This window comes from Dermacentor variabilis, chromosome 8 (assembly GCF_050947875.1).
Source record: "Dermacentor variabilis isolate Ectoservices chromosome 8, ASM5094787v1, whole genome shotgun sequence".
Classification (NCBI taxonomy): Eukaryota; Metazoa; Arthropoda; class Arachnida; order Ixodida; family Ixodidae; genus Dermacentor; species Dermacentor variabilis.
Window position 1 is genome coordinate 35,062,335 of NC_134575.1, and position 26,108 is coordinate 35,088,442.

The following is a 26,108-nucleotide window of genomic DNA, read 5'->3' on the forward strand; positions in this document are numbered from 1 at the left end:
TCAAACTCTTCGCCGCAGTTCCTTAATCCCGCTCTCGCGCGATCGCATTATACATAACATACGCGGTCACTAAACCGCGTATACCAGCGGCCGCGGCACTCGAAAGACAATGGCAAGCCACCCGCAGCGGTCTTCTTACATACCGCTCGCGCCGATATCTACAGGAGGTCACGAATATACCATTCATGACTTGCGGTGCGCCCAGCGCGGCCGCGTTCCCATCGCGGCGGCGTTGGTCCGAATGCACGAATATATATAAATATATATATATATATATATATATATATATATATATATATATATATATATATATATATATATATATGTATATATATATATATATATATATATATATATATATATATATATATAACTATCACACAGCCTAGGCCTGCTTGCAGAGCCCAAGGGCATTGTACGAAGAGGAAGGTTAACTTCAATATACTGTAAATATACATGGGATCGAACGAGGAAATTATTCGGATCGGCAATAGCTGCGCCGATTTTTATTAGGTTAGTTGTAGACTAAAAATAAAATGCTAAAATCTACCGGCCGTCGGGAGCGGATGTTTTAACCTAGATCACCATTTTCTTCGCAGTGTCTGTATATACCGCAAAAGATTATACAAAAAATCTGAACGTTACAACTGTTTACAACATCGTCAATAAAATATGATATCATAATTCTCTGGACATGAAGTGTACAGAATTAATGTAGTACGCATCACCCTGAAATATGTCACCGATTTGCGATTATACGACTTTCGAGAAACCGTCGTATCTATTGTCACAATTTACCGTATAAGCTGCAAAACTCGAATATCAAACTAATGATGACGCGGCGCTTAATTTTACGCTGAAAAAATAAATATAAGAAACAAGGGGCACAACGACGCAAACGCATGTAGAGAATGCACACGTGTGTATTCTCTACGTCCGTTCGTGTCCTTGTTGCGTTCTTTGTAATGTCGTTTTTTTTTTTTTTGCCAGTGTGAAACTCAGCACTACGTAATCACGCACGCGCACCAACAAGCTTCTTTCACTGCTTTGCTCAGATCTCAAAGTTGCCCGCTACAGATTCTCCAGCGGATATGCAGTTTACAGAACTACAACATCTGGGGAGTTGCTCCGTAGGAGTCCACCTAGTGGACTGTCCATTTCGGCCGCTGATGATTGGCTGGGGCCGCTCGTATACTCCTCGCTCGTACAGCTGCATCCAATCAGCAGCGGTCTAAATGGACAGTCCACTAGGTGGACTCTTACAGAATACCTCCTCTGCTTTCGCTACCGAGTTGCCGACTACATATACTTCCAAACCGTGCTGGCATTTTTTTTTTTCGAAGCTTATCGAGGTCCTGCAAATTTTTTATCAAAGCCACGGTGCCCCAAATCAAAATTCGCCCTCCAACAGCCGGTATATAGGATAGTTTTGGCTTTTTTGTTATCTCTTGAATTCCGGGAATTTCACTGGACTTGGTTCGTTGGCTTTTTAACGAGAGCTCAAATGCATTCCCCGTGCATTTGAACAAGGGGAACGAGGAGTTGGCCGCGAGAAAAAAAAAAGAAAAAGAAGCACTCGTCTCACGTAGATCGAGACATAAAAGACGTTACGAATCACGCATTCCGTCGACGCCGCCGTGCATACGTATCGCAGCGTACGCACGGCGTTGTCGGCTCGATGCCGCCCCCCTTTTAACGCGAAAGCGTTATGGACACCGTATCACAGGAGATACGGCGTCAGCGTCCCGCATCGGCGTTGGACGTCGCTCCAGCAAATAGAGAATTTCGAACCAAATTCCGAACCACGCACAGCCCAATCACTTCTCTACCACCAAAGTTGCTCATACCGTGCCTTTCATTCTTTACACAGTTATTCCTCGTAATTTTGAAAACGGCAGCCCAGGAATGAAATGGAAAAAATAAAACACCGACAGCGCATGTCCTTTATGTTAGCTCTTCTCAGATTGAAATATTAAAAGTGCGAAACAACAATACCAGATAGACCCACGCAAGAGGCCGCGTTTCTACCAGAAACCTCGCCTTCGTGCATATATCGTTCATAGCCAGCGTCTCCCGGTAAACGTTGCGGTTACCTAAGCTGCAGTTGCCGGGAAGCATACGCGTCCTCCACATTTTTCCTGGCTCCCAAAGCACCAGGAAGGCGTCGCGACCGAAAGGCTCATTAGCATATACGTGATCCCGCTCGCATACTACACGTATCAGGTGACATCGACGCGCAGCGGGATTTAAAAAAGAAAGGCAAAGAAAAAAACAGCGTGCAGGTTACGCTATGCGAGGAGAGCGCTGCAGAGCGGTGGCACCTTATAACGAATACTCGACACGGGTGAAGAGTTACCCTTGCGGACGCGTGTCCCATGGGGAGCGCCGAGGCATTCGAATACGCACGGAGAGGGGGGCGAAGAAGGTGAGATAAGCTGTACGTGGCCGTGACACCGGGGCGACTCTAGAAGCAGCAGGGGAGGTTCACTTCCGGTTCCGGTGCTCCGCTCGGGTGGCGCAGTGCGCGTGGTGCGGCGTACGGAAAAGCGAAGTTGTGTGTACGCGACGTTGCTTCGGGAGGAGACGTCGTGCGAGAGGTCGCCGATCTAAACGGATCCGATCAAAGCACGATTTCCTAGAGAGTCAGGGAAACAGTCGACTTCAGTCAACTATAGTGCAAAGAGAACAGGCTGCTAGAGCTTCGGGAAATGATGTTCTACAATGAATCCCGCCCACGTCATCAATCGGGTATAACTGAGAAATCGTCGGAGTGCAAATCAACCTCTCTGTCTGGTTTTCGTAGACTACGAAAAAGCATCTGGTTCAGTGGAGATACCGGCAGTCATGGAGCTATTGGGCAGTCGAGGAGAACAGGATGCATACGTGAACATACCTTGGCAAATATATACAATGACTCCACAGTATATCTTAATTTCTCCACAAATCGAAAAATACCTATCAAGAAAGGGATCGGGCAAGGAAACAAAACATCTCCCATGCTATTCACTCCATGCTTAGAAGAAGTATTCAAACTATTAGACTGGTAAGGCTTAGGTGTGAAGATCAACGGTGACTATCTCAACTTTCGGTTTGCAGATGATGTTCTGTTCAGTATTATGGGGATGAATTGCAACAGACGATTGAGGACCTTAGCCGAGAAAGTGCAGGAGCGGGGTTGAAGATTAATATGCAGAAGACAAAGATAATGCCCAATAGCTTGGCAAGTGAACAAGAATTCCTGATCAACAGTCAACCCCTACAGTCCGTGTAGGAGTACGTTTATCTAAGCCGATTACTCATAAGGGACCCTGATCATGAGAAGGAAACTTACAGAACAATAAAAATGTGTTAGAGTGCATACGGCAGGCATTACCAAATCCTGCCTGGTAGCTTCACACTGTCGTTTAAAAGAAGTGTGCAATCATTGAACTCTATTGGTTCTAACATATGGGGTAGAAGCTTGGGAGGTTAACAAAGACCGCACAAAGATCGATGGAACGAAAAATTTTAGGCGTAACGTCAGAGAGCAAATGGGGATAGCCGATTTCTAATTGACATTAACAGGAAAAGAATGGAGCCGGGCAGGCCATGCAATGAAATCTGACGGACCATTAGAGTTACAGAATGGGTACCAAGGAAACGGAAGAGCATTCGAGGAAAGCAGAAAATTAGGCGCGGTGATGAAATTAGGAATTTTTCAGGCGCAAGTTGGAATCAGGTAGTGCAAGACAGGGATAATTGGAGATCGCTGGGAGAGGCCTTCGTCCTCCAGTCGACATAAGAATAGGCTGGTGATGATGACGATGAAAGTATTAAGCAAGACTCACTAGGGGTAACTCTGGAGATGAGATGGCTCAGCTATCATGGTAATGATGCATACATAAAACATTATTTCTCTGGCGGTGTTGCCCATATCCGCGCTCCAGTAAGGTCCCTAGATAACGAGTTTATCTAGGGATCTTGCGCCTCAGCGAATGCTTCCTCTGAGTAACGGAAACAGATCTCGAAGGCTACGCTTTTTTTTTCGGGTAGCGTAAATGGCGGTGGAGATTGCAGGAACCAGAAACATCTCTGGCCGCCATGTTTTAGGAAATCACCGATTCTTCGTGTTTGTGGCTGTAAACGTCGTTGTGATGTTGGTTACGCTTCACTTTTTTACATTTTCGAGCACCTATATGCCTTTTTACACGCGGCAAGGTAATCAGACTCAGCGCGCGTGCGTAATCACAAGTGGAAACCAAATCCCCCCCCCCCCCCCGCAAGAATGGTTCCCCCGGTGTAACGGCAACTGATCTCGAAGGCCATGTTTTTTGTGCAGCGCAAGCGCCGGAAGCTTCGATTGCAGGCGACGACAAGGACGGGGAGATTTCAATTAAGATAAAGGAGGAGAGGTCGGTCAAGAGAGAGCGTGTCTCTAGCGCGCTCCTCCTTGCTGGGGTAAGAGGAAGTGGGAGATACTGGGAAAGGTAGGTGGCAGGTGATTATGATATGGTACAATGAGCTACTATAGACACTTTGTCCAATACACGGATCGGCACTTTAGATACACTGCGGTTGCACTTTAGACACATTGCACGCAGGAGCAAATCTTGTCCACACATCACGTTATCGCGCAGATTTCGCACTGTCTTCACGTCTCGCAGATCCTAGAGGCGACCGTCTATAGTCTCGAGTAGAAAGTTCAAGAGTAATTTTATCGCGCGTTGGGCATGGTAAACTCTTCTCCACCCGCATAAAATCTTTCTTTTTTTTCGAAAAGGGACGGGAGTCCAAGCAGTCAACACTACAGACTTTAAGTGTCCTTCGTTCGGCCGCATATTGAGGGCCCAGGCAAAGTACGCGAGCTATTTGTCTCATGGGTGTGACAGACGCTACAGTCAGGGTCCCGTTCTCGTCCAATCTCGTGAAGGTATCAGCGAGTGTATGAGCCACAACGAGCCGTAACCTTATAAGTGAGCCTCTCCTGGCCCTTCCGCAACCGAAGTGGAAGCCGGAATCGCAAGCTGCAGAGTCAAGAGTCTCTGGAGGCCTCCTCTTGCCGATTTTCGGGAGTTGTTCCAGTGTCGCCCCATAGACGTTTTCATGGAATTATGGAGCAAGGCGTTGATGATGTCATGCCGGGGAAAAAAGAAAAAAAAATTTAAGTGGCGCGATCCGAAATTCCGCCACGGCATCCAAGCTCTGAACATCGCCTATTTGCGAATCGCTTCCCGTAGCGCAATAATATTGTTTGAAAAAAAAAATGACCAATTTACTACAAAGTCACGCAAGGCTATTTGAAGCCGGATGTGACGAAGTTTAGGCAAAGTTCGCGTTTAGTCTCACCCATCATTCCTATTACGGTGGCCAGCCGTAGTTCCTACGCTCGCTGAATAACCACCGTATACCTTCAGCTCACGCAAACAACATTAAGAAAGCAAATCCAGGTACTATAGTGAAGATTACAGCGAGAGAGTTGTTGCTTCTAGTTAATCTTTCTTTGTTTTGTTTTGTGGCACAAGGAATGCCGGTGCTCGTGACGTAATCGACAACGGTAGTACGGGGGGCGTGGGAAAGTCTCGCACTCGAAAAACGCGCACGCGCAGTTCAGCGTCGACCCGAGAATCCTAAACGGTTCCGAGTCGCGCCACGTCGATAAGAAGCTGGGGGGGACCGATTTAATTGCCCAAACGTATAGCCCGCAGGGCCCCGTATCCAACCGGTTCCCTTCGAGGTAGTATAGTATACGTTATGATACAAACTTCCTACTCGGCAAACTCTCGTCTCGGATACGACGTATGCCCTCGCTCGCGCGCGCATTTCGAGCCGAAACGCAAAACGAAATAAAACTGAAAGAAAATAAAACCACTAATGATCGAAAGGTGTATACAAAAAAGTATCGGCGCGCGTCCTCTCCCGTTTGTGACCGCCTTAGATAAAAAAAAAATTTAGCAATAGAACTCGACCGGCAGAGCGTACGCACGCTGTGTTGATATATACCGGTTGGGCCACCATGGAGTCGGCGTACGTATAACACGTGGAACGAGCGCGAATGCATACACCGTTGCCTGCGCGCCCAGCACGCGCTGAAAGAAACAACAAACGTAATAACGCAATCTTCAAAGAGTTGGGAAACGAGAAAAGGAAAGAAAAATAAAAAGAGTCTTCAGACAAGTTTACCGGAGGGTATACGTCGCGAGTTCCTCGCGTTATCGAAACGGAATGTTTGTCTTTCTTTTTTTTTTTGCTTTTCTTCGAGGACACGTTTGAGATAAACCGGAATGCGCGAGCTGTAGCCGCGCGGCCACCGCTTTTCCCACGCACCCGTTTGATAACGACGTGCTTTGCTGAACGGTGCACGTACATACTTGCGTACATACATACATACATACATACATACATACATACATACATACATACATACATACATACATACATACATACATACATGCATGCATGCATGCGTACCTACACACATACATACATGCATGCATACATACATACCTACATAAGTACGTACGTACATACATACATACATACATACATACATACATACATACATACATACATACATACATACATACATACATACATACATACATACATACATACATACATACATACATACATACATACATGACCCGCCGTGGTTGCTCAGTGGCTATGGTGTTGGGCTGGTGAGCCCGAGGTCGCGGGATCGAATCCCGGCCACGGCGGCCGCATTTCGATGGGGGCGAAATGCGAAAACACCCGTGTACATAGATTTAGGCGCACGTTAAAGAACCCCAGGTGGTCCAAATTTCCGGAGTCCTCCACTACGGCGTGCCTCGTAATCAGAAAGTGGTTTTGGCACGTAAAACCCCATAACTTTTGAAACACACATACGTACACACGTGCTACGTGCACACGTACATGCACACGCGCAGTGTGGTCTAAAGAAGCCATCTCGCCACCGCAGACATCCACAAAAGAAGAGGCTGCCGCACAGCTCAACGACGTGGCTCTCCGCTCTACACGGCGGCTGAAATGCGATCTACACGCATACATACATGCATGCATACATACATACCTACATAAGTACGTACATACATACATACATACATACATACATACATACATACATACATACATACATACATACATACATACATACATACATACATACATACATACATACATACATACATAACCCGCCGTGGTTGCTCAGTGGCTATGGTGTTGGGCTGCTGAGCCCGAGGTCGCGGGATCGAATCCCGGCCACGGCGGCCGCATTTCGATGGGGGCGAGATGCGAAAACACCCGCGTACTTAGATTTAGGCGCACGTTAGAGAACCCCGGGTGGTCCAAATTTCCGGAGTCCTCCACTACGGCGTGCCTCGTAATCAGAAAGTCGTTTTGGCACGTAAAACCCCATAACTTTTGAAACACACACACGTACACACGTGCTACATGCACACGCGCAGTGTGGTCTAAAGAAGCCATCTCGCCACCGCGGACACCCACAAAAAAAAAAAAAAAAAGAGGCTGCTGCACAGTTCAACGACGTGGCTCTCCGCTCTACACGGCGGCTGAAACGCGATCTACACGCGCCTGCAGGGCAAAGTTGGATAAGATTCATACTCTCGTCACGCGCTCAGAGAACGCCTCCACAATAGCGCGAGAAGTGTGCACATGCATAAATGGTCACTGTGGCCTGAAGATGCACCCGCTCTGCATAACGCTCCGCCCATTGTGCTGTTTCTAGTAGAGCTTGAGGCCGTGCGTGCGGACGTGAACAGGGGAGGAGAACAGAAGGCGAAGGAACGTGCTGAACTCGGAAGTGTGTATGCGTATGCAGCGTGAGCGAATATTCGAAACTTTCCGACAACGAATCGAGTACACCGTATACGATTCGACTCGGTATTCGAATCGAACAGTCACCATCCCCCCCCCCCCCCCCCCCCCGTATACGTAAGCGCTTATTTCTCGGATAGTTTTCGAATAATTATATAACATCGTCGGCTGTGCGCGATCAAGGATAACACTGGAGCCAAATTTAAGTGCGATAAACTTCTTCCCGCATGCGGCCATGGTGTACGCATAAGACACGGCAAGTTACGTCATGGAGCACGCTGTAAGTCGTTCGGGGAGACAAGCATTTCCAGCCGACCAATCGACCGCTAAGTTATTCCAACTCACCCAAGCGTCCCAAGTACGCGCGAATAAAGTGCTTTCTGTGTTGCTAATGCTCAATTTGCGATTTGAGCAAACGGCGCGCTTCATAACGTTCGGTGCATTGAGAGAGATTCGCTAACGTTGTGAATATGCTACGATGTGGACATCGTTTTACATAAGAGAGAGAGAGAGAGAGAGAGAGAGAGAGAGGGATATGAAGAGGAAAGACAGGGAAGTTAACCAATATTAGTCTCCGGTTTGCTACCCTACACTGGGGTTGGGATATATGGGTTAGAAAGAGGACAGAGGGGAAAGGGTTAAATAAAAAAGGAAAAAAATGCACACAGAGAGACACACACACGAAGGGCTTTCCAGTTAGAGACGTTCGCAACGGCCGGTAGATCGCAAGAAGCGCAGTAGCTCTTGCAGGGCCTTCTTCTGTGACGTGAGGTCCTGTCGATGGCGTAGAATCCCTTTCTCGGACAGTGGTCGGTCGTCCGGCTGGTCGAGCTCGTGGCGAAGGGATTCCCTCTGTGGACTTTTTCATGTAAATAGCGACGGAAACGGCCTGCTCGTCATTCGAAAGGTATCAGACAGTCGATTCGTCTGTGGAACCTATTCGCGAGTCGTACATTTGACTCGGTCTCAAATATTAATATCTGCACACCCCGAGAAATGTGCAATATAAAAATTAAATTAAATTATGGGGTTTTACGTGCCAAAACCACTTTCTGATTATGAGGCACGCCGTAGTGGAGGACTCCGGAAATTTCGACCACCTGGGGTTCTTTAACGTGCACCTAAATCTAAGTACACGGTTGTTTTCTCATTTCGCCCCCATCGAAATGCGGCCGCCGTGGCCGGGATTCGATCCCGCGACCTCGTGCTCAGCAGCCCAACACCATAGCCACTGAGCAACCACGGCGGGTAAAATGTACAATATATATATATATATATATATATATATATATATATATATATATATATATATATATATATATATATATATATATATATATATATATATATATATATATATATATATATATATATATATTAGCACTTCCGCAGGCGGGGAAAAAACTTAAGAAGGCATGAAACAAAAGTAACCAGTTATTCCAACGCTCTAGGCATATTGGATCGTCCAATCGTGTATGTCTCCGTCAACACTAATAAATGTGAGTTTAGTGATTGACGACTGTTGTGGGCACAACCCTTTTCTTTCCCTATCTTGTTACATTTCCAGCGCAGAAAGTCACATTCCTTTGCCAGGCTATCGAACATGTAACCACGGATGCCCACGGAGATCGACCGAAGCAATATAAACCGGCGCGCAGGCCCGTTACCATGGCAACCACTGCTTAGAGCTCTCACGCACCAGTGCTAGTCGTCGTACAAACGTCTGCACGTAGACGTCTGTGCCTCGTCTCCGCGGTCTCTGTGTGTGACCAGCTGCGGGCTGGCACCTTCGTCAGCGGCGAAGGCAGAAAGAAAGAGAGAAAAAAGGCAACACAACAACAACAAAAAAAGCGAAAGAAAAGACCAGCACGTTTGCAAAACAAAACGCCGGCCCGTACAGCTCCATCGTCGAATGTAGGCGCACACGCTGAACACACAAACCTGGCTGCTGCTCCGGACGCTGGCGCAGCTGACACGCTCCGGCATTTGGGTCGTGAAATGACGTATTCACCGGGGACCCAAAGTTGGCGTGTATATGGGAGCGTCGAAAGGCTCCCGATGGAATTGGTTAGAAATGCTCGCTCGTTTTTTTAGGTCTCGCGACAGGTACAGGCGCTCCTCTGTATAAACTTCACACCGGAATATACTTATACAACATGCAATAACAAACTAATTTGAGTACGCGTGTGTGGCAACAAACGTTCTTGTAAATAAACTTCTAGTTTTCTTTCAAATACAATGTATCTCTTTTTCATCTATTACCTGATGCAAATAGTGTCAAAATCTGCTATCTCAAAGGTGTAACTGCGGGAAGCGCTACCTACGAATCATACCCCTCACCTAAATATATATATATATATATATAGTGCGTCTTGAACTATGTTCTCTCACGCCTCAACTAGGAGGATCATTATGGGTGTTTCTGCCCTTCTTTTTTTCAGTAGTCTTAAACACAACCACTGTCAGCTCTAAATAAACACCACAATTCCTTCACCATTGTATTATAGACTAATGCCACGGTAACCTCAAAATTTAAATTCTGCGGTTTTAATTACGCGCCGTAGCCGCGATCCGATTACGAGACACACGCCGTGGTGGGGGGAGAGACTTCGGAGGCGTAATTTTGACCACCCGCTCTTGACTCTTTAACATTCCCCAAATACACAACACTCGAAGCGTTCTTTTTTTTTTTTCGCATACCGCCTTCATTGGAATTGAGCCGCCGCAGTCAGGGTTCGAACCCGCTACTTCGAGCACAGCGACACGACTTCATACGGGCACCGATAGACCACGGCACGACTCGGATCGGCACACACCTCTCAACAAATCACCACCACGAATCAGCTAATGACAAGCCTGAATGCCACACTAACGCCACCGATGGCCGCATTGCGTGACAAATCTGTGTCATCGAAGGACATCGACTGCCACAGAATGCCGAGTGTGCCATCGTCGAGTGTGACAAACGACGAACTCCCCCCCCCCCCCACCACCACCACCACTAGATGCAGCACGAGGCGGTTACACAAGTGGGTTAGTAGCCGCGCGCACAGGACATGCAGCTATAACCGCGACGGATGCAATCTACATAACCCAGCACCGCCAAGGCGCACACGCGGCTCCATTGCAACGGGTCGGGACACCCAGGTAGAGGTCGATTTCCGGCATGAAAGGCAATTGAGGGGAAAGTTGGTCAGGAAAAGCGAACCGACACACGGGCGGGGGTGAAAGCACACACAAGGAAAAAAAAAAGCCAGTCCGCGATCCCGAGCTTGCATATGTCTGTCGCCAGCTGCGGTTAGACAAAGGAAGGAGCCCCGTGGAAAGGACAAAGAGAAAGAAAAAAACACACGAACGAACACATACAGCGACCGCCTGCAATTTGCTAGGCACACCGCAAGAGCGTGCTTGCCGGGGTATACATAGGTGTGTATCGAAAGGCCGTTCCCGACAGACACCGCAAGGGCCCGGAACGCAAGACTCGCTCGAGCCCCGCGGAGCGCACGAAAAGCGCTGACTCACGACGCGACACGCGTCGCAACGCATGGAAAGTGGCTCGCAACACGCCCTCGAATACCTCCGGCAAAACCGCTCCTGCGTGTCTCTGCAGTCAAGCCGCAACAAAACCGCGACCGGAAGCCAGCAACCCAAGCCACGCAAACGCGGTGACGCAAAAAAAAAAAAAGAAAAAGAGGAAAGGACACCAGAGGAATGTGGACAGACGACAACCAGAAACGAAAGTGTCTTGAGAGGATATACGTAAATGTCTCGGTGAATTAGTGCGACTGGTGCTCAGGCTGTTACTATATTAGATGACTCGCACTGCCGAAGTCCCAACGCCATGCTCTCCTCAATCCTCTCTAGTTCAGCCATCCCATATTGGAGCACTGCTATTTCACGTTGGAGCACAAAAAAAAAAAAAGGAAGAAAGAAGGATGGCTCGAGTACTGCGATTTGGGACTGATTTAATTGCTGAAGCAGGTAACGTTAACTGTGCTCCGATAATAAGGGTACGTATTCACGAAGTTCGTATACGCTATAGAAGTATCCCTAAGAACAGATGCCCGCAAGTCCTCATATTTGCACAGAAGTATTCCTAGCAGGTGCCTGCAAATCCTCATATTTGCACATATATTACTACAAGCCAAGGCGTTCGACCGATGACAAACAATTAGCACACGAACGAAATGCTAGTGAACTAATTCGGCCCCGGAATATCATTAATCGCAGTGCGCGCAGACGTCCCACCATCGTTATTACGATGCGTCGTCTGTTCGACTTTCTTGAATCGTCTGCCTGATGCAGGAACAGACGACGCACAGTCATTCTTACTCAACTATAGCGTTCTGTGTGGCTGTGTTGCAATGCTCACCGCAGATAACTAAATAGACAGCTAAGCGGACAGTGCCCATATCTTGCCTCGTTCTAATTCTGGCGAGAAAAAAAAAAAAAAAACAAGTCTGCTTCGCGAGGACAGCATCGAATCCAATGCCGGCTACTTTGCTGCCCAAACAAGATGACGGCTAAGACGAATGCTTGAAAACTCGATGGAAGGATCGCTATATACGAAAACGTAGTTACGTTTTCTGATGAGCTTAATGTAAGCTACCTTTTGCTTTCCATATGGGTTCGCCCGCGCAAAGTGTTAAAGTACAAATAATAAATCAGCTTTTCTTTAGCCTTGTATTTTCTACGCCGCGAGGTGGTGTCAAGTCGCAGGGACGACTTCATTTGCGGGGCCCATAGCGTTCCAAAACAGCACAGTGGGCTAGGGCCCCGGATTAAATTTTGACCACCTGGGGCTATTTACTATGCACCCGAACCACGGTATATACACAGGGTGTGTCAGCTAACTTTAGCCGTGCTGTCCGACGAAAAAAAAGAACATTAAAAACACGGTGCAAGATACAATAATAAAACATACGTCGTTCGGTCGTCAGACCTGACGACCGAACACCATAGGTCTTAAAATTGTGTCTCGCGCAGTGGTTCTTTCTTTTTTTTCAATTTCTTTTTCATTCAAGAGTTTTGCTTAAGTTAGCCAGGACAGTCTGTATATAGCCATTGAGTCACGTCCGCGACAAGTTGAGGCGTCTTCCAAATGCGTTTCATTTCTTGGACTTCATAAGCTTTCTTGGCAGTGAGAGCAGACTGTCTCCAGTGCTGGTCGCCAGTGGAACACAGCCAGTGTTTCCCACTTGACATAGTGGCGAGGATCTGATCAATACACCCGCTAGAGGTGTATATGGACAGTCCTAAAGGACTGTCCATTTCGGCCACTACTGCCTGGCTATAAGGGCCACGCGTCTCCTCCTTTCTCGTACAGCTGCATACAGTCTGCACCGGCCGAAATGGACAGTCCACTAGCTGGACTCGTAGAGAATACCCCGCCCCAGGGCTGCACAACTCAAGAGTAGCGAGACCCTGAACCAGCAACTCCGGTATACCCACACGGGCTTCCATTCAGTGATCAACGTTGCATTTCTTTTTTTACTTCAGGCCGAACAGTTGGTGTCAACGTACTCGTTGCTGCCCTCGGCACGTCTTTTAATGTCCCGTTTGTCACTGAAGGTGAGGCTGCTCTTGTCTAGAGGCATAAAACAGAACGTCTGGTCACAGACGTTTACGCAGGATCGTGCTGATCCACGCAGCATAAAACCAACTTCCTTTTTTTCACTTTTTTTTTATTATGCGTGCACACGCATCGTTGCAAATTCTATAACAACTGACCTCTGCCAAGTCCTCATAGCATACATTAGTGGTCGAGTGATAAACTCAATAGGCCGTCTATTTCCGAAGTCAAAGCAACACACTGTACACGCCCTGAATTTCTCTGGCAAAAACCCGCCCACCTGTGACGTCTAGCAGACGTTGCGCTCAGACCTGATATACACCAAGACCTAATTCAACTACCCGAATACACATTTGTATTACCGGGCCGGTGTTTTCGACGAGATAAGCCAGTTTTAAGGCAAATTAATAGCTATGTTTCAGTATTTGATCTTATTGAGATTTCTTTTTATGCACATAAAGCCAAATGAGGGTCTACTTCCTGTGCAAGCCTTCTCGCTTCCACCGAAATCAGTCGCGCTTTTATACGTACGATGGCAATTAACCTGCGCACACGACGGTGGCCTGCCCTTTTATTTTTTTTTTCTGACGAGCCGTTTAGCAAACGTATCAAGTGTTTTAAATGATGCGGATTGAAAACATAAATGTGATCCTGCCGAGAAAATTGAGTGAAGACAAGGGATCAGCGCAAGATCTTCATTTCACTATGCTAAAACAGCAGGTCACTGGACATACCTTCGTATCAGTAACGAGAGAACGTGAAAAAGAAAAAAATGTCTCTTCGCTTCAGCTAAAACGCTTGCAGGTATGCCTGCGGGTAAGCTGTTGTTTCTATGGTACGCCCCAGTATATTTGGTCAGAAATAACAAAAAGAAATATATGCGACGCCAGCTAAGCACAAACATAAGTCCCATCAATAGTGGTCGCGTGGACGTCTATTATAGACGGCGTATAGACGTCAATAGTAAAAATAGGCGATGCGGTAGCGGTCGTCACTTTACAACGTATATATATCTAGGTCACGACGCGTCCGACATCGCGTACGCAGGCAGGAAACAAAGAACAGCGCGAAAAAGGAAAAGACGAATACGAAAAGTTCGTAGTTCGGAGGGAAAATCGCGCATGCGCCATAGCACACTGCTCACAATGGGACGCGCACTAGATCAGCGAGTTTCCTCAATCAGTCGACACTTGATTATCGAAAATTGAGGACATATTCGGACAGTATTTCCTTTCCGTGGAAATGTCCGTGCTGCGCATTTCAACGAGCGCCGAATGAAAAAGCATATGGTATGACCACAGATCAGGCCAGGACGTCTTCGTGCGGAACGGCGCGTTATTTGCTTTTATTTATTGTTTTCCTCTCACTTTCGCTCTGTATGTACGAAGCAAACTAAAATAAAGTAACGTTACTTTCACACGCAGCTTGCGTGTAGCACGTGTAGAGCACAGGTGGCGCGCATGACTCAGCGGGATACGTCATCCGCAATGGGAACACAGGAGGACCATCGAAAGCAACTGTATACGACAACAGATTGAGACACGCCCTCGCAACCGTGGCCATGGCGACGGACGGACGAAACCAGCACGCGGTTAAACGTAGGCTGAATACAAGGAAAGTGGACAATGTTATTAGAAGGAAGCTTTAGCTCGGGCCCATGGCAACTTCGACGCGGCCTATTCAAATACATGTAAAACGAAAAAAAAAGCGCTTTTCTGAAAGAACCTCCGGACCGATTTTAATTAAATTTGTAGCATTTGAGACGGAAAAGCAAATTCTAGTGTGTTGGAAGCGTATTTTCGATTTAGGGCATGAATTCTGTTGAAAGAATTTTCAAAATTTCGAAAAAGATAGGAGCCCGAAGTTTACAAATTAATAACCCTCCATCAAGAACAGATATCGTGATTCTGTAAACGGCGTCCACTCGATCATTCAAATCGGACGAATTAAGTACGTCAATTTATATATTACGCGATTCTTTACTTTGTGTGAAAGGGTTCTGCAAAAGCTGTACTTACATATTGCTAATTTTTTTTAGATGCATGTGTAACATATCAATTTTGTCCGCTTTACATGTACGATTAAATAGAATTCACAGAACCGTTTTTTTTTTACATCCTTGTACTCTGTCACGACTCAGCGTCGATGCGTTAGCTCCTCCTGAGTCTGGTGCCTGGCTTTCGCCAATTACCATCGTGAACGAGAGAAAGGCCTGATGAAATCAAGCAAAGGCAGTAATTTAATGCGATTGGTCAGGAACAAAAGAAACTGGCGTTATTAAGTAGTGGATATGAATATGTTGGACGGAAACATTAAAGTGACAATTCCAAAGAACAGATGTAACCAAGTTAAGCAATTACTATGTGCAATCGCAACATGAACAATGAACATCAGTTCCAACTAGACTCCTAAACAGTATTCGGGAAGGCAAATATTTAGAGTCCACAGAATCAAAAGCGACATACAGTCAACCGGGCGCGCCGACAGTCCGTCCAAACCGCGATGCGGCCCGTAAAAAGTGACCCTCGAAGTCGGCGCCTCGACGTCGGCGGCTGGCTTCCACGGCGGCTGGCGGTGTTCGGTGTCGGGGCGTGATGTCGGCAGCTTATTTGCCCGGAAGTTGCTCGGCGTTCGTTTATCGTCCCCGGACCAGGCTGGTGAAGTGTCGGATCGGCGCGTTTTTATAAACCTCTCGAGGCGCCGGCGTTCACCTCATGCCGTCTATAGACATGGATCACACACGCGCACACTGGCTCTCGCCGTAGTTCGGGCTCCACTGGCGGTCACCTTCACCGGCAGTCAATTTAATCACGCACAAAACACTAGCTGCGGACGAAGACGGCTCCACGTAGGCCGGGCGCGCTTCCACCGTGGTTTAGACTCTACTAGCGGTCACCTTCACCGGCAAGCAATTTAATAACACGCAAAGCAACAGCCACGGAGGCACCCATCTTCACGTAGCCCGGGTGTGTAGCCACCATGGTTTCGACCCTACCGGCGGTCACCTTCTCCGGCGAACAAATTAATCTCACACATTACAGCAGTCACGAACACACATAGCTCAACGTGCTCGGGATGTACCCAAGATCACGTTCTCCACCGTTTGCGGCGATGCTTAAACGGACACTAAAGAGAAAAAATGATTTCTTCTGCATCAGCAAATTACCGTTCTACGACACTAAAAACACCACTCTTACCGCAATAAGACGCTTGGTAAGCAAGGAAAAGCGCAAGACCGAAAGTCGGGTGGCGACGCCTCCTTGAAGTCCCCGCACCTGGTGGCTGTGACGTCATGGATTTCGATGGCATCTTCCAGGGCCTACTTACCAATATAGCGGTACAGATTGAGTACATTGTGTTCTAAATGAACCAAATATTAAACATAGCAAGTTTCGGGAACCTTTACTCAGCCAATGCGTCCCGAAATGCGAAAACATACCTTGGAATCCCTGACGTCACACTGGTGTGCCGGCGTCGGGGTTTCGGCGCGAAATTCAAATACTGATACTTCGACCTTCATTTTCTCACCTAATAATCAAAGTATTATTTTGAAATGACTGCCTGCAGGGTTCTCAAACAATGCTTTATTAGTCTAAACTGATTTCTTGTTTCGCTTTAGTGTCCCTTTAATAGGCGTGTATACATAGGAAGCTTCGGGGGCGGAGAATTGAAGAAATAACGCGACTTTTGTGACATACTCACAATAGAAAGATTATGCCATTACATGCACATACTATAAAACATATTCTATCAAAAGCACGAAGTCATCATTATTAGGAATAACAGCGGTTTGTTCATAACCTCAGTAAGGGCCCTTCAGAACATGCGTGGTCAAGCATTTTTCATATAAAATTTAGAAATGTCCGAGCCAAAAAAAAAAAAAAAACATGTGTCCGCAACTATGACGGGGCGAAAAAGAAAGAAAGCGCACTTTTTCTCCAGGTCGTACGGTCGTGACAGATTGTGCCAGTATTACGAATTGCAAAGAAAAAGAAAAAGAAAAAGAAATGACAGAAATAAGAAAACGTATCCAGATTTAATCCGCTGAAAAGAAACAGGTCACAGGTGCTGCATCTATATGTGGTACAATACCCCCAGTGCACAATTCCATATCTAAAGAAAACTTTTATTGCGGTTAATTTTGGCTTAGCCGAAAAAAAAAAAAAGCTGGCCCTCAGAGCACCGCAGCGTGTCTTATTACGTTATCATCACTGCGCATGGCATAATTAAGTGCTATCACATTTCGCTTCCTTTTCGCGTGTTATCGTGTGACAGTCGATTTTTGAGGTATTCGAAAACTGTACATTTAACAAAGATGTTGGGAATTTCGAATAGTGACTAATCGTTTCGAGGGCCGTATCGAATACGACAATACTCGAGTCGTTATTCGAAAGTGTCGAATAGTGGCACGCCCCCAGCACAATATCGTTATTGGTTTGTACCCTCCTCACTCAACTGCTCCTTTGGGGGAGCCCTGAGATGTACCCTAAATAAACGTTGTTGTTTTTTTGTTTTTGTTTTTTGACGACGGAAACGCTACAAAATGTACAGACACACGCGCGCGTACAAAATGAATCCCAAACGCAGCGCGTCGAGACGCTCACGCACAACTTCCGTTTCTCCGTTGCACAAAACGCGGTCGCCCCCGGGGCTCCATAATGGCGAACGAAAACGCGTCGGCAAAAGTCGGTGTAAACGATTAACCTCAGAACACGACGATGCGCGTGCTGGGGGTGGGGGGGGGGGGGGTCACATTTTTGTGCAACCTTTCCTCTCCCCTCCCCACGACCCGACGCCAGTCGTTCTCACGAGCGTTCCAGACGAAACCGAAGTCGTCGTCTGCTAGAGACGTCTGCTTGCTGCCGTCATCATCGTCTGCTCGAGAAGTCTGCTGCTGCTGCCGTCATCAGCGCCGCTACGCGGCCGAGCGTGTTGCTAAACCGGTTTAATGCGGTTGGTCAAGGGGGGAGGACGCGTTGATGCTCGTGTATGCAATGCGTGCTTGCGCTTGCACGCCGCTGTTTTACACGAGCGTAAACAAAGAAATAAAGAAAGAAACCTGGAAGCCCGTTTTGATACGCGTGGCGTCGGTTTTTGCGTGACCACGCGACAGCGACGTGACGACAGTATTTGTCTGCCTCGCGTGCGGCAGCGTCCAGGTCGTGTTGACATCGACGACATATGTGCAGTTGGTAAGCACTTGCAAGAGAGGGGTACGAAGAACGAAAGGACAAACAAAAAAGAAATTACGACGAATAAATAAATAAATAAATGACGCGCGACCGCTCCTTTTCAATGCTGCACGCGAGTGTGCCAACTGTTCACTTTTAACCGCGTAACGCATTATGATGATGATGATGATGGTGATGATGATGATGATGATGATGATGTCCTTGAGTTTGGCGCTTACCCACTCATGGGGATTGGCCAAAAGTCGGGCAGACTTTGCTTATGTGTTCAGAAAATGGAGGTAAACTATATAATAACGCATTATTGTTCCAGTTTACGGCTGTCCCGGTTGCTTCTTTTTTAGCGCTTTCCAAGGTGCGTTTTTTTCTGTAGGTTGGTTGAGTTAAATACTGCATTTTATTAAAATACTCCGTAAAGTCATTGAATGCAATAACTCGGAATTTAAAAAAAGAAGGGGAGGGAGTAATTCGATGGTGTTGATATTCCTGCATCTGAAGGCGAAATTAGCCTACTGAGTGTACAAATTGATAACCCATAATTGGGAACACAAGTTCCCTAGAAAAATCAACCGATATTGTCTCCGAACGTCTTATATAATCGTATACCAGCGAATTTTCGTTTAAAAGCCTAATTAACCATTTTAAAAAAATAAACTTGTATTGGCTGGCTCTACTTGTTCGTGTAAATTGTGCCCGCCAAAGGTCACAAACCACTTGCGTAAGTAGCATTCACGCAGCACCTACAGAATGGCGTTTTTATCAGAATTACTGCTATTCGTTTATTTGCTAATTACTATATATATCGCATCGTCGCGAGAACGCTCGAATGTGACCTGTCGAATGTATAATTAAATTAGCAGGCCGTAAAACACGCAAGAAGGAGAGAGAGAGAAATTTTTTATGACAGGTGGCAACGCCACCGTAAGGTTCCCGCATCAGTTCGACGTGACGTCATGAATTTTAAATGGCGTGTGCTGGGGTTCAGTTAACCTTTTAAATCGGTGAAGTTATGCTACAGCGCAATCTAACAGAACCAAAGAGTGAGCTTGGCAAGCTTCGAGAGCATTTACTGATCCACAACGGCCCCGAATACGAGAAAACGAAAACTTCGAAATCCGTGACGTCACACAGCAGTTCCGGTGCTGGAGTTTTCTGGCGCGAAATACAAAAAAAAAAAAGCGAGTTTTCGGTCTTCAGGTTTCTCTGCTATGGTATTCAGCCTCTTAGCGCCAAAATTACGAAAATTGAGTTTTCAATGTATACGCTATCACTACAAACCGATTTATGGCATATTCTGGTTGTCGTTTGAGAGCGATCTGGCCGGGCTACACGAAGGTGTTGAAAAGCAGCTTTACGGATGTATTGCGAGAACGATCGGAAATGACGATCGATCTGCTTTACTTATCAACAGTTGAGCCCGCTAATGCCAGCGGTAACGTTTATATGGTCTTTTATATGAACTATGTAATGCTGCGAACGCGATATGAAGCGAGCACCCGAATATATGCCAATAATGCTTCTCTTTAGTGCCCAAATCGCGGTTGAAAAGATCGCAATGTCCCCCTACAGCGCGTAGTCGGGAAAGTGGTTCTTGTTTCTCTATTTGATAATGCCGTAACATCACGCAGGCATTGCGATCAATACACGAGAGAAATAACCGAGGCGTATCATATCGCAAGCGAATAAGTATCGCCCTGTCAAAGGAAGAAACGTCGTTTCTTGTTTCCAGATGTATCACATCTTTGAAGCGGATATTGTTTGTTTGTTCTTGTTGATTCTTTGCGAATTTGTCGATCGCCATCGAGCCAGGTATCACCCGATATACTATCTACTGTACTCCCTTTAATAAGAAATTCAGTTCATTATCAGCGCTGCTATACCGTGCTAGACAGTGTCACGACAGTGTCAGCACAGGGCCAGGAAATACCTCGGGTAAAAGAATACAAATACATTGGTATAGGTATAAACGAAGACAATAGATATACGGAAACACATGAAAAAGAAACAATGATAGCAAGGGGGAAGAGAAACGTGGCCATGATGAAACGCAGAGCGCTATGGGGATACAATAGGTACGTGGTGGTCCGGGGTATGTGGAAAAGTGCAATGGTTGCAGGACTTACATTCGAAAGTGCGGTTTTTTGCTTTGCTTGAAATCAGGGGTGCAATCGGGACTCGATGGCAATCAATGGTAAATGGGACGCCTCGCATTGGGCGCTCACGGGAAGACTACAAATGAAGCTGAGCTGGGTGATATGGATTGGACAAGTTTTGAAGTGAGGGAAGCTCAGAGTAAAATCGATTATGAAGAACGACTGAGGAATATGGAAGAAAGTAAACGGGCTGGGAGAGTGTTCAGATTATTGCGGAGAGAAAACATTGACTCACAGTGCAGGAAAACAACTAAGAAGCTTACCAGCAAGTATGCGACCTGTATGGTAAGCAACATGGCAACAAAGAACGTCAACCGGGAAATCAGAGAGGCTGAGACATCTCATGGGTGGCGGAAATGGAAAAGAAACCTGCTATGGGCAACTATACTTAAGAGGTAAAAACAAATTAGGAAAGAAGCAATTTATAATAACTCAAACGGAAGCTGTTTACTTTTCGATGCGATATCAGTATGCCTTAGAACGAGTAGTTATAAAACGAGATATAAGAATAAAGAAGAAGCACGTGCTTGCTGCGATAAAGCTAGGGAAACGATTGAACATGTTTTATTAGAATGTGAAGATATCTACCCAGCTGTCCGTTTAGGCTTTTCTGGCCTCCTCGAAGCGCTTGGATTCAGGGGTGGCAGGGAGAAAGTGCACGCATTGGCAATAGAGATTAGTAAAATGCGATTGGGAGGTTTAGTGACAGAAAAGTAGGGAGACCACAAATAACGGAGGCGTACGAAAGCGAAGTTCCCGGTAGTTCAGAAAGTTTGACGCAGGGAATTCTTTGTGCGTTTGGGCATTAGGCAAAATAATAACAAGAGCTTGGTGGCGCAACCCACAGTCCCGATTCAAAGGGCACACTCATAGCATCCATCCATCCATAATATTAGCCCACTTCATAGAGTTTCTCACTATAACACCTAGAGGGTAATCTGGCGCCACCGTCTATGGGAGTTTCTTAAGGGGGCACCGTGCCGTCATGGGAATGACGGTATATGTGTCTGCGAAGCTCGTGTTGGCTGGTGTTGTAAGAGGCTTCGTCTAAAACGTGGATATGGCTACGCAAATAACGCGTTCTCCAAGTAAAATCTTCATAAAACGTTTCCATTCACGTATATTACATCTTTACTCTCCCACGATACATGACCAAGCGAAGAAAAGCAAGAACAGACGACCAACTGTTTCAAAGCGAGCGCGAACCTTGTCGTCTGTCCTCCAACTTTAGCGGCCCGCTGACACTTTTTACGTAACATATAATCGTACACGCAATAACAAGTTTTCATAGATAAACAAAACATGCTTTCGCGTAATAATAAAGCTATAACAGCTTTTGACGCGCTGTTTTGGTAGAAAATGAATCATTGTGACAGATTGAACGGTACTTGCCAGGCGCGTCTTCAAGGTGTCCTGTCTCTCCGAGAACGATGTCAATCCGAAGTCACAATATACCGGCATTCCCATGCATACCACAGCGCAGCAGCGCCAGATTTCCCTCTAGGTAATGTAGTGAGAAACTATATGGCCCACTTAGCGCTCATGGAAGAAAGAAATTAAGAGCGAGCAACATGTCACGGAGCCAGCTCTGGCGAGCACACTCTCCGTAAAGTCATTCCCTTCGCCTTTTTCACTCGCAGTGTAGGCCCAGCACGTGACCTCCGAGACTCTGGGTATGGGCCGAGGCGAGAATGTTTGATTCCCGGTAGTTTTTAATCGATGGTTGTTCAGCTGCTCCACCTGCACAGCGCGAGCGCGGATGGACCGGGAGCACTAGAACATATACCGCGCGCTCTGACGTGACGATCACATGTTGGGCCGACTCTTTTGCTACGATTGAGTTGCGTCATGCTTCCTCCTCACGACATTCCGTTATTCCGTGCTGTTCCGAAACACGCGCGCGCACACACACACACACACACACACACACACACGCACACACACACACACACACACACACACGCACACGCACAAACAAACAAACAGGCCCAACTTACAATATTACTGCTATGCCATTGACGCCGATGTGCTCCCCCCCCACTTCGAGACAGAACTTTATACTAAAGTTAAAGTACAATAGAAGAGTATCCCGGCCTTCAAACTTCCCGAGTGTCATTGCTTTTGCGTGCGAGAACCGCGCGATATAGTTTCCACAATAAATTTCGAAAATGTGTGTCACAATGACTTAAAAAGAGAACTCTACACAGAAAATTTAATTTAATTATGGGGTTTTACGTGCCAAAACCACTTTCTGATTATGAGGCACGCCGTAGTGGGGGTCTCCGAAAAATTTGGACCACCTGGGGTTCTTTAACCTGCACCTAAATCAAACTAAGCACACGGGTGTTTTCGCATTTCGCCCCCATCGAAATGCTGCGGTATTTGAGCGGTATCGGTAGATTACCCACTCTTTTCAAAAATCGCAAGTGCGCTTCTCTGCATTGCACATTTGCACCAACTAACGGTGGTACTGTAGTCGTCATTCAAATGATTAGTAATTGCCGGCTGCACATGCTGGGGCTTGTCTCTTGCGCATGCGTGGTTACACCATGGGAACCACGCCTGCATTTTCCGTCTAAATAAAAATAAGCTGCGCTTACACAGGGTATTTGTATGAATGACTACGTAGCCATTATACCCAATATCGCAAGTCTTTTGCACCGCTGCCGTAAGCATGAGGCGTACTTAGGCAACATAATTGTGCAGTGGAATGTAGTTCCGGGCCTAACCGTCAGATTAATGACATGATTTGACAGTTTTCTTCTTGCTTGGTTACGGCGATGCGTGAAACGTTAGGACCTCATATTACATTTTATATCAGGCAGCCGAGAGAACTTCTGAAACGAATGTCCCCCAGCACTCACCTCCTATTAGCTCTCGGAAGGTTAGCTTAGTTACTGCAGTGGACACAAATAGGCTGATGATGATGATGAGGCTAGGTTAGTTAGGTTAGGTCAGGGTACATATGCAGGCTCTCGGGCTTACTCGCAGGCGGTCTCTCCCGGCAGTCTGTCACGTGAGTTCCAAGCGCCAATAGGAGGTTAGTGCTGGGAGCATAGACGCTGCCTTTTTTCTAGAGGAGCCAAAGATTTGGCTAGTTTCCAGAGGTTCTAGTGAAGCACAACGGACAAAATAGTAAAGGATCCTTTGAAATCCGTGACGTCACACTGACGTGTCGACGCTGCGGTTTTCGGCGCGAAATCGAGAAACTGGAACTCTGACCTTCATTTCTCTGTCCCAAATAATCATCCTGATAGATCAACATTAACGAAAGTATACTTTTTAAGTGTTAGTTTAGCGTTTTAAACTGGTTTGTGCGTACGTGCTTAACGCGACTTCAATGTTAGGATTTAGTATCGCAGACTCGGCGCGCTCGTTACACACAAGTCGAACACTTGTCAAGACGACGCGTTTGACTCGCTGTGCCCGCTTCTTAGCCGACTTGTTCGTATGGCTTCGGTACAGTGCGCCTTCGGATAGTTCTTAAACGAAGCGTCACGACATAACCTCGGGACACGAACGTCCTATTTCTCAAGCCATTCCTTCTTTTCTGGATTCGTACTTTCACGCCGCACCGGCGACGTCTGAGCGGAGTCTACAACTTTTTCCAGTCCATTTTTTTTTTTGTTATCTTGCTTCTAGGTCTTGCTCAGTTTTTTTTAACGCTCAAATAACGACTGGTGTAAATTATGCACGGTGTCACTCATCGTAACATTTGAGTACGTATCCGTTTCATTATTTTTTTCAATGCTGTATTACATGAATGGGCCGCAACGTTTATGAACGTGCTTTTGCGTTATTACTTTTCTTTTTCTTGCGGGCGGAGGGGGGATGAAGTAAGCGGTTAATGAGGTGTACGTGCATTGTGCAGACAAAAAGAATGACCGGCCTAAACGTCTGTTCAAAACCGATCCAGACGACGCATTGTGCGTTCAATATTTCCTTGTTTTCTGCTGCGAGTGACTCCACAATGCGCGTCCAACGAGCTCGGGTGTGATGCATTCTCAATTTCTATTATATTCATCTGTCTTCTTTCGTGAAGCGCGTTTCTTTATAACCGATAACCACGATACGGCGATGACAACGAACACGCGGTCACGCGTTGCAGACGAAACTCGCAGGCGATAAAATGCCAGAAATGTTCGTTTGCTTGAAGCAGACGAACACTGCGCCGCAGACGAAACGCAAAAACAAAATTATTTTTAAGTTCGTCTGCTCGACACAGACGATGCGGTGCGTTCGAACAGCCGCTCTGACGCGCCGACGGCGTGGAAACACAATACAGACGCATCGGGAATGCAAGCAAGCGCACACGTGAAGAAGCAAAAAAAAAAAAATAAATAAATAAATAAAATAAAATAAACATTCGCTACTGACCCTCGTCCTACGAGCAGGCGAAGAGCGTCGAGGTGGCCGTAGTAAGCCGACCAAATGGTGGGCGTCATGCCGTCTTCGTCGGGCGTGTTGCAGTCCTTGCGAGTGGCTTCCCGGAGAAGATCCAGGTATCCGTCGCGAGCGGCGCGGTGGAACTTGTCGCGATCCATGACTCCGCGCCGCGAAAACCACCGGTTACTTCACCACAAACCTCGGACGAAGAAGAAGAAGGCCCTCCGCACATGGGCCGCCGAGCGAGCACGACACAAGATTTCAAACATGGGCTCCGGACGACAACAACAGCAGACGAAGCAATCCGGCGCGGCCGAACTGAACAGCACGCCGCAGTTGGCAAAACAAAACGCCGGACGTTGAGCGGCGGGGCGACGCCACCGACGGACGAACGACACACAATGCGTGCGAACAACGTTTTCGCTCACTTTGGGAAATGCAATACAAAAAAACAAAGAAAGGAAACACGGCAAGCGGTGGTGTGGGGGGCCGCGAACTCTCCCGCTGGTGGGATGGGCTGGTCGGAGCAAGCCAACGCTGTTACGAGACTCCGCGCTGCCGTGCGAGCCAGTCTCTCCGCCGCGACGAACTCAACAATCGCCGTTCTTTCCAACTCGCACAGGTGGTTGTTGATCCCTCCCGAGAGAAGAGGCGGGAGGAAGTTCGAGCAACGCTCTCATCCTCTGCCTCAGTCTCCTCCGCACAAAACTATGACGTCACGACGCGTCGACCAATCGGAAGATCGGAAAGTTCGCGCATCGCGCGCGCTGTCGTCTGCACTTGTTTCGCTTTTGCTGCTCTTCTGATTTTGTTTCACTGCGGCGGAAAATAAACCCGTCAGAAAACAACAACAAATAGCGTTGTCACTCGCGTTTCTGTGCGCCGTGCGCGATCGAGTGTATGTGCAAACCCAACGTACAGTCACTAAACTGGAAGGCAGGCAGTTATTCACATTCCCATTTGGCGGTCACAAATCCCCAACTCTGCGAGATAGGA

General features: G+C 46.9%; 1 protein-coding gene across 1 annotated transcript in view; it reads right to left on the reverse strand.

Moving 5' to 3' along the window:
* Sans (SAM_USH1G_HARP domain-containing protein Sans) overlaps nt 1–25,800 on the reverse strand; it is a 121,485-nt gene extending 95,685 nt beyond the window's left edge. Inside the window, exon 1 of the mRNA XM_075701769.1 lies at nt 25,104–25,800. Within this exon, the coding sequence (XP_075557884.1) occupies nt 25,104–25,270 (167 nt within the window). The 5' untranslated portion in view covers nt 25,271–25,800. The remainder of the gene's footprint in view (nt 1–25,103) is intronic.
* Between the last annotated feature and the right edge of the window lie 308 nt (nt 25,801–26,108).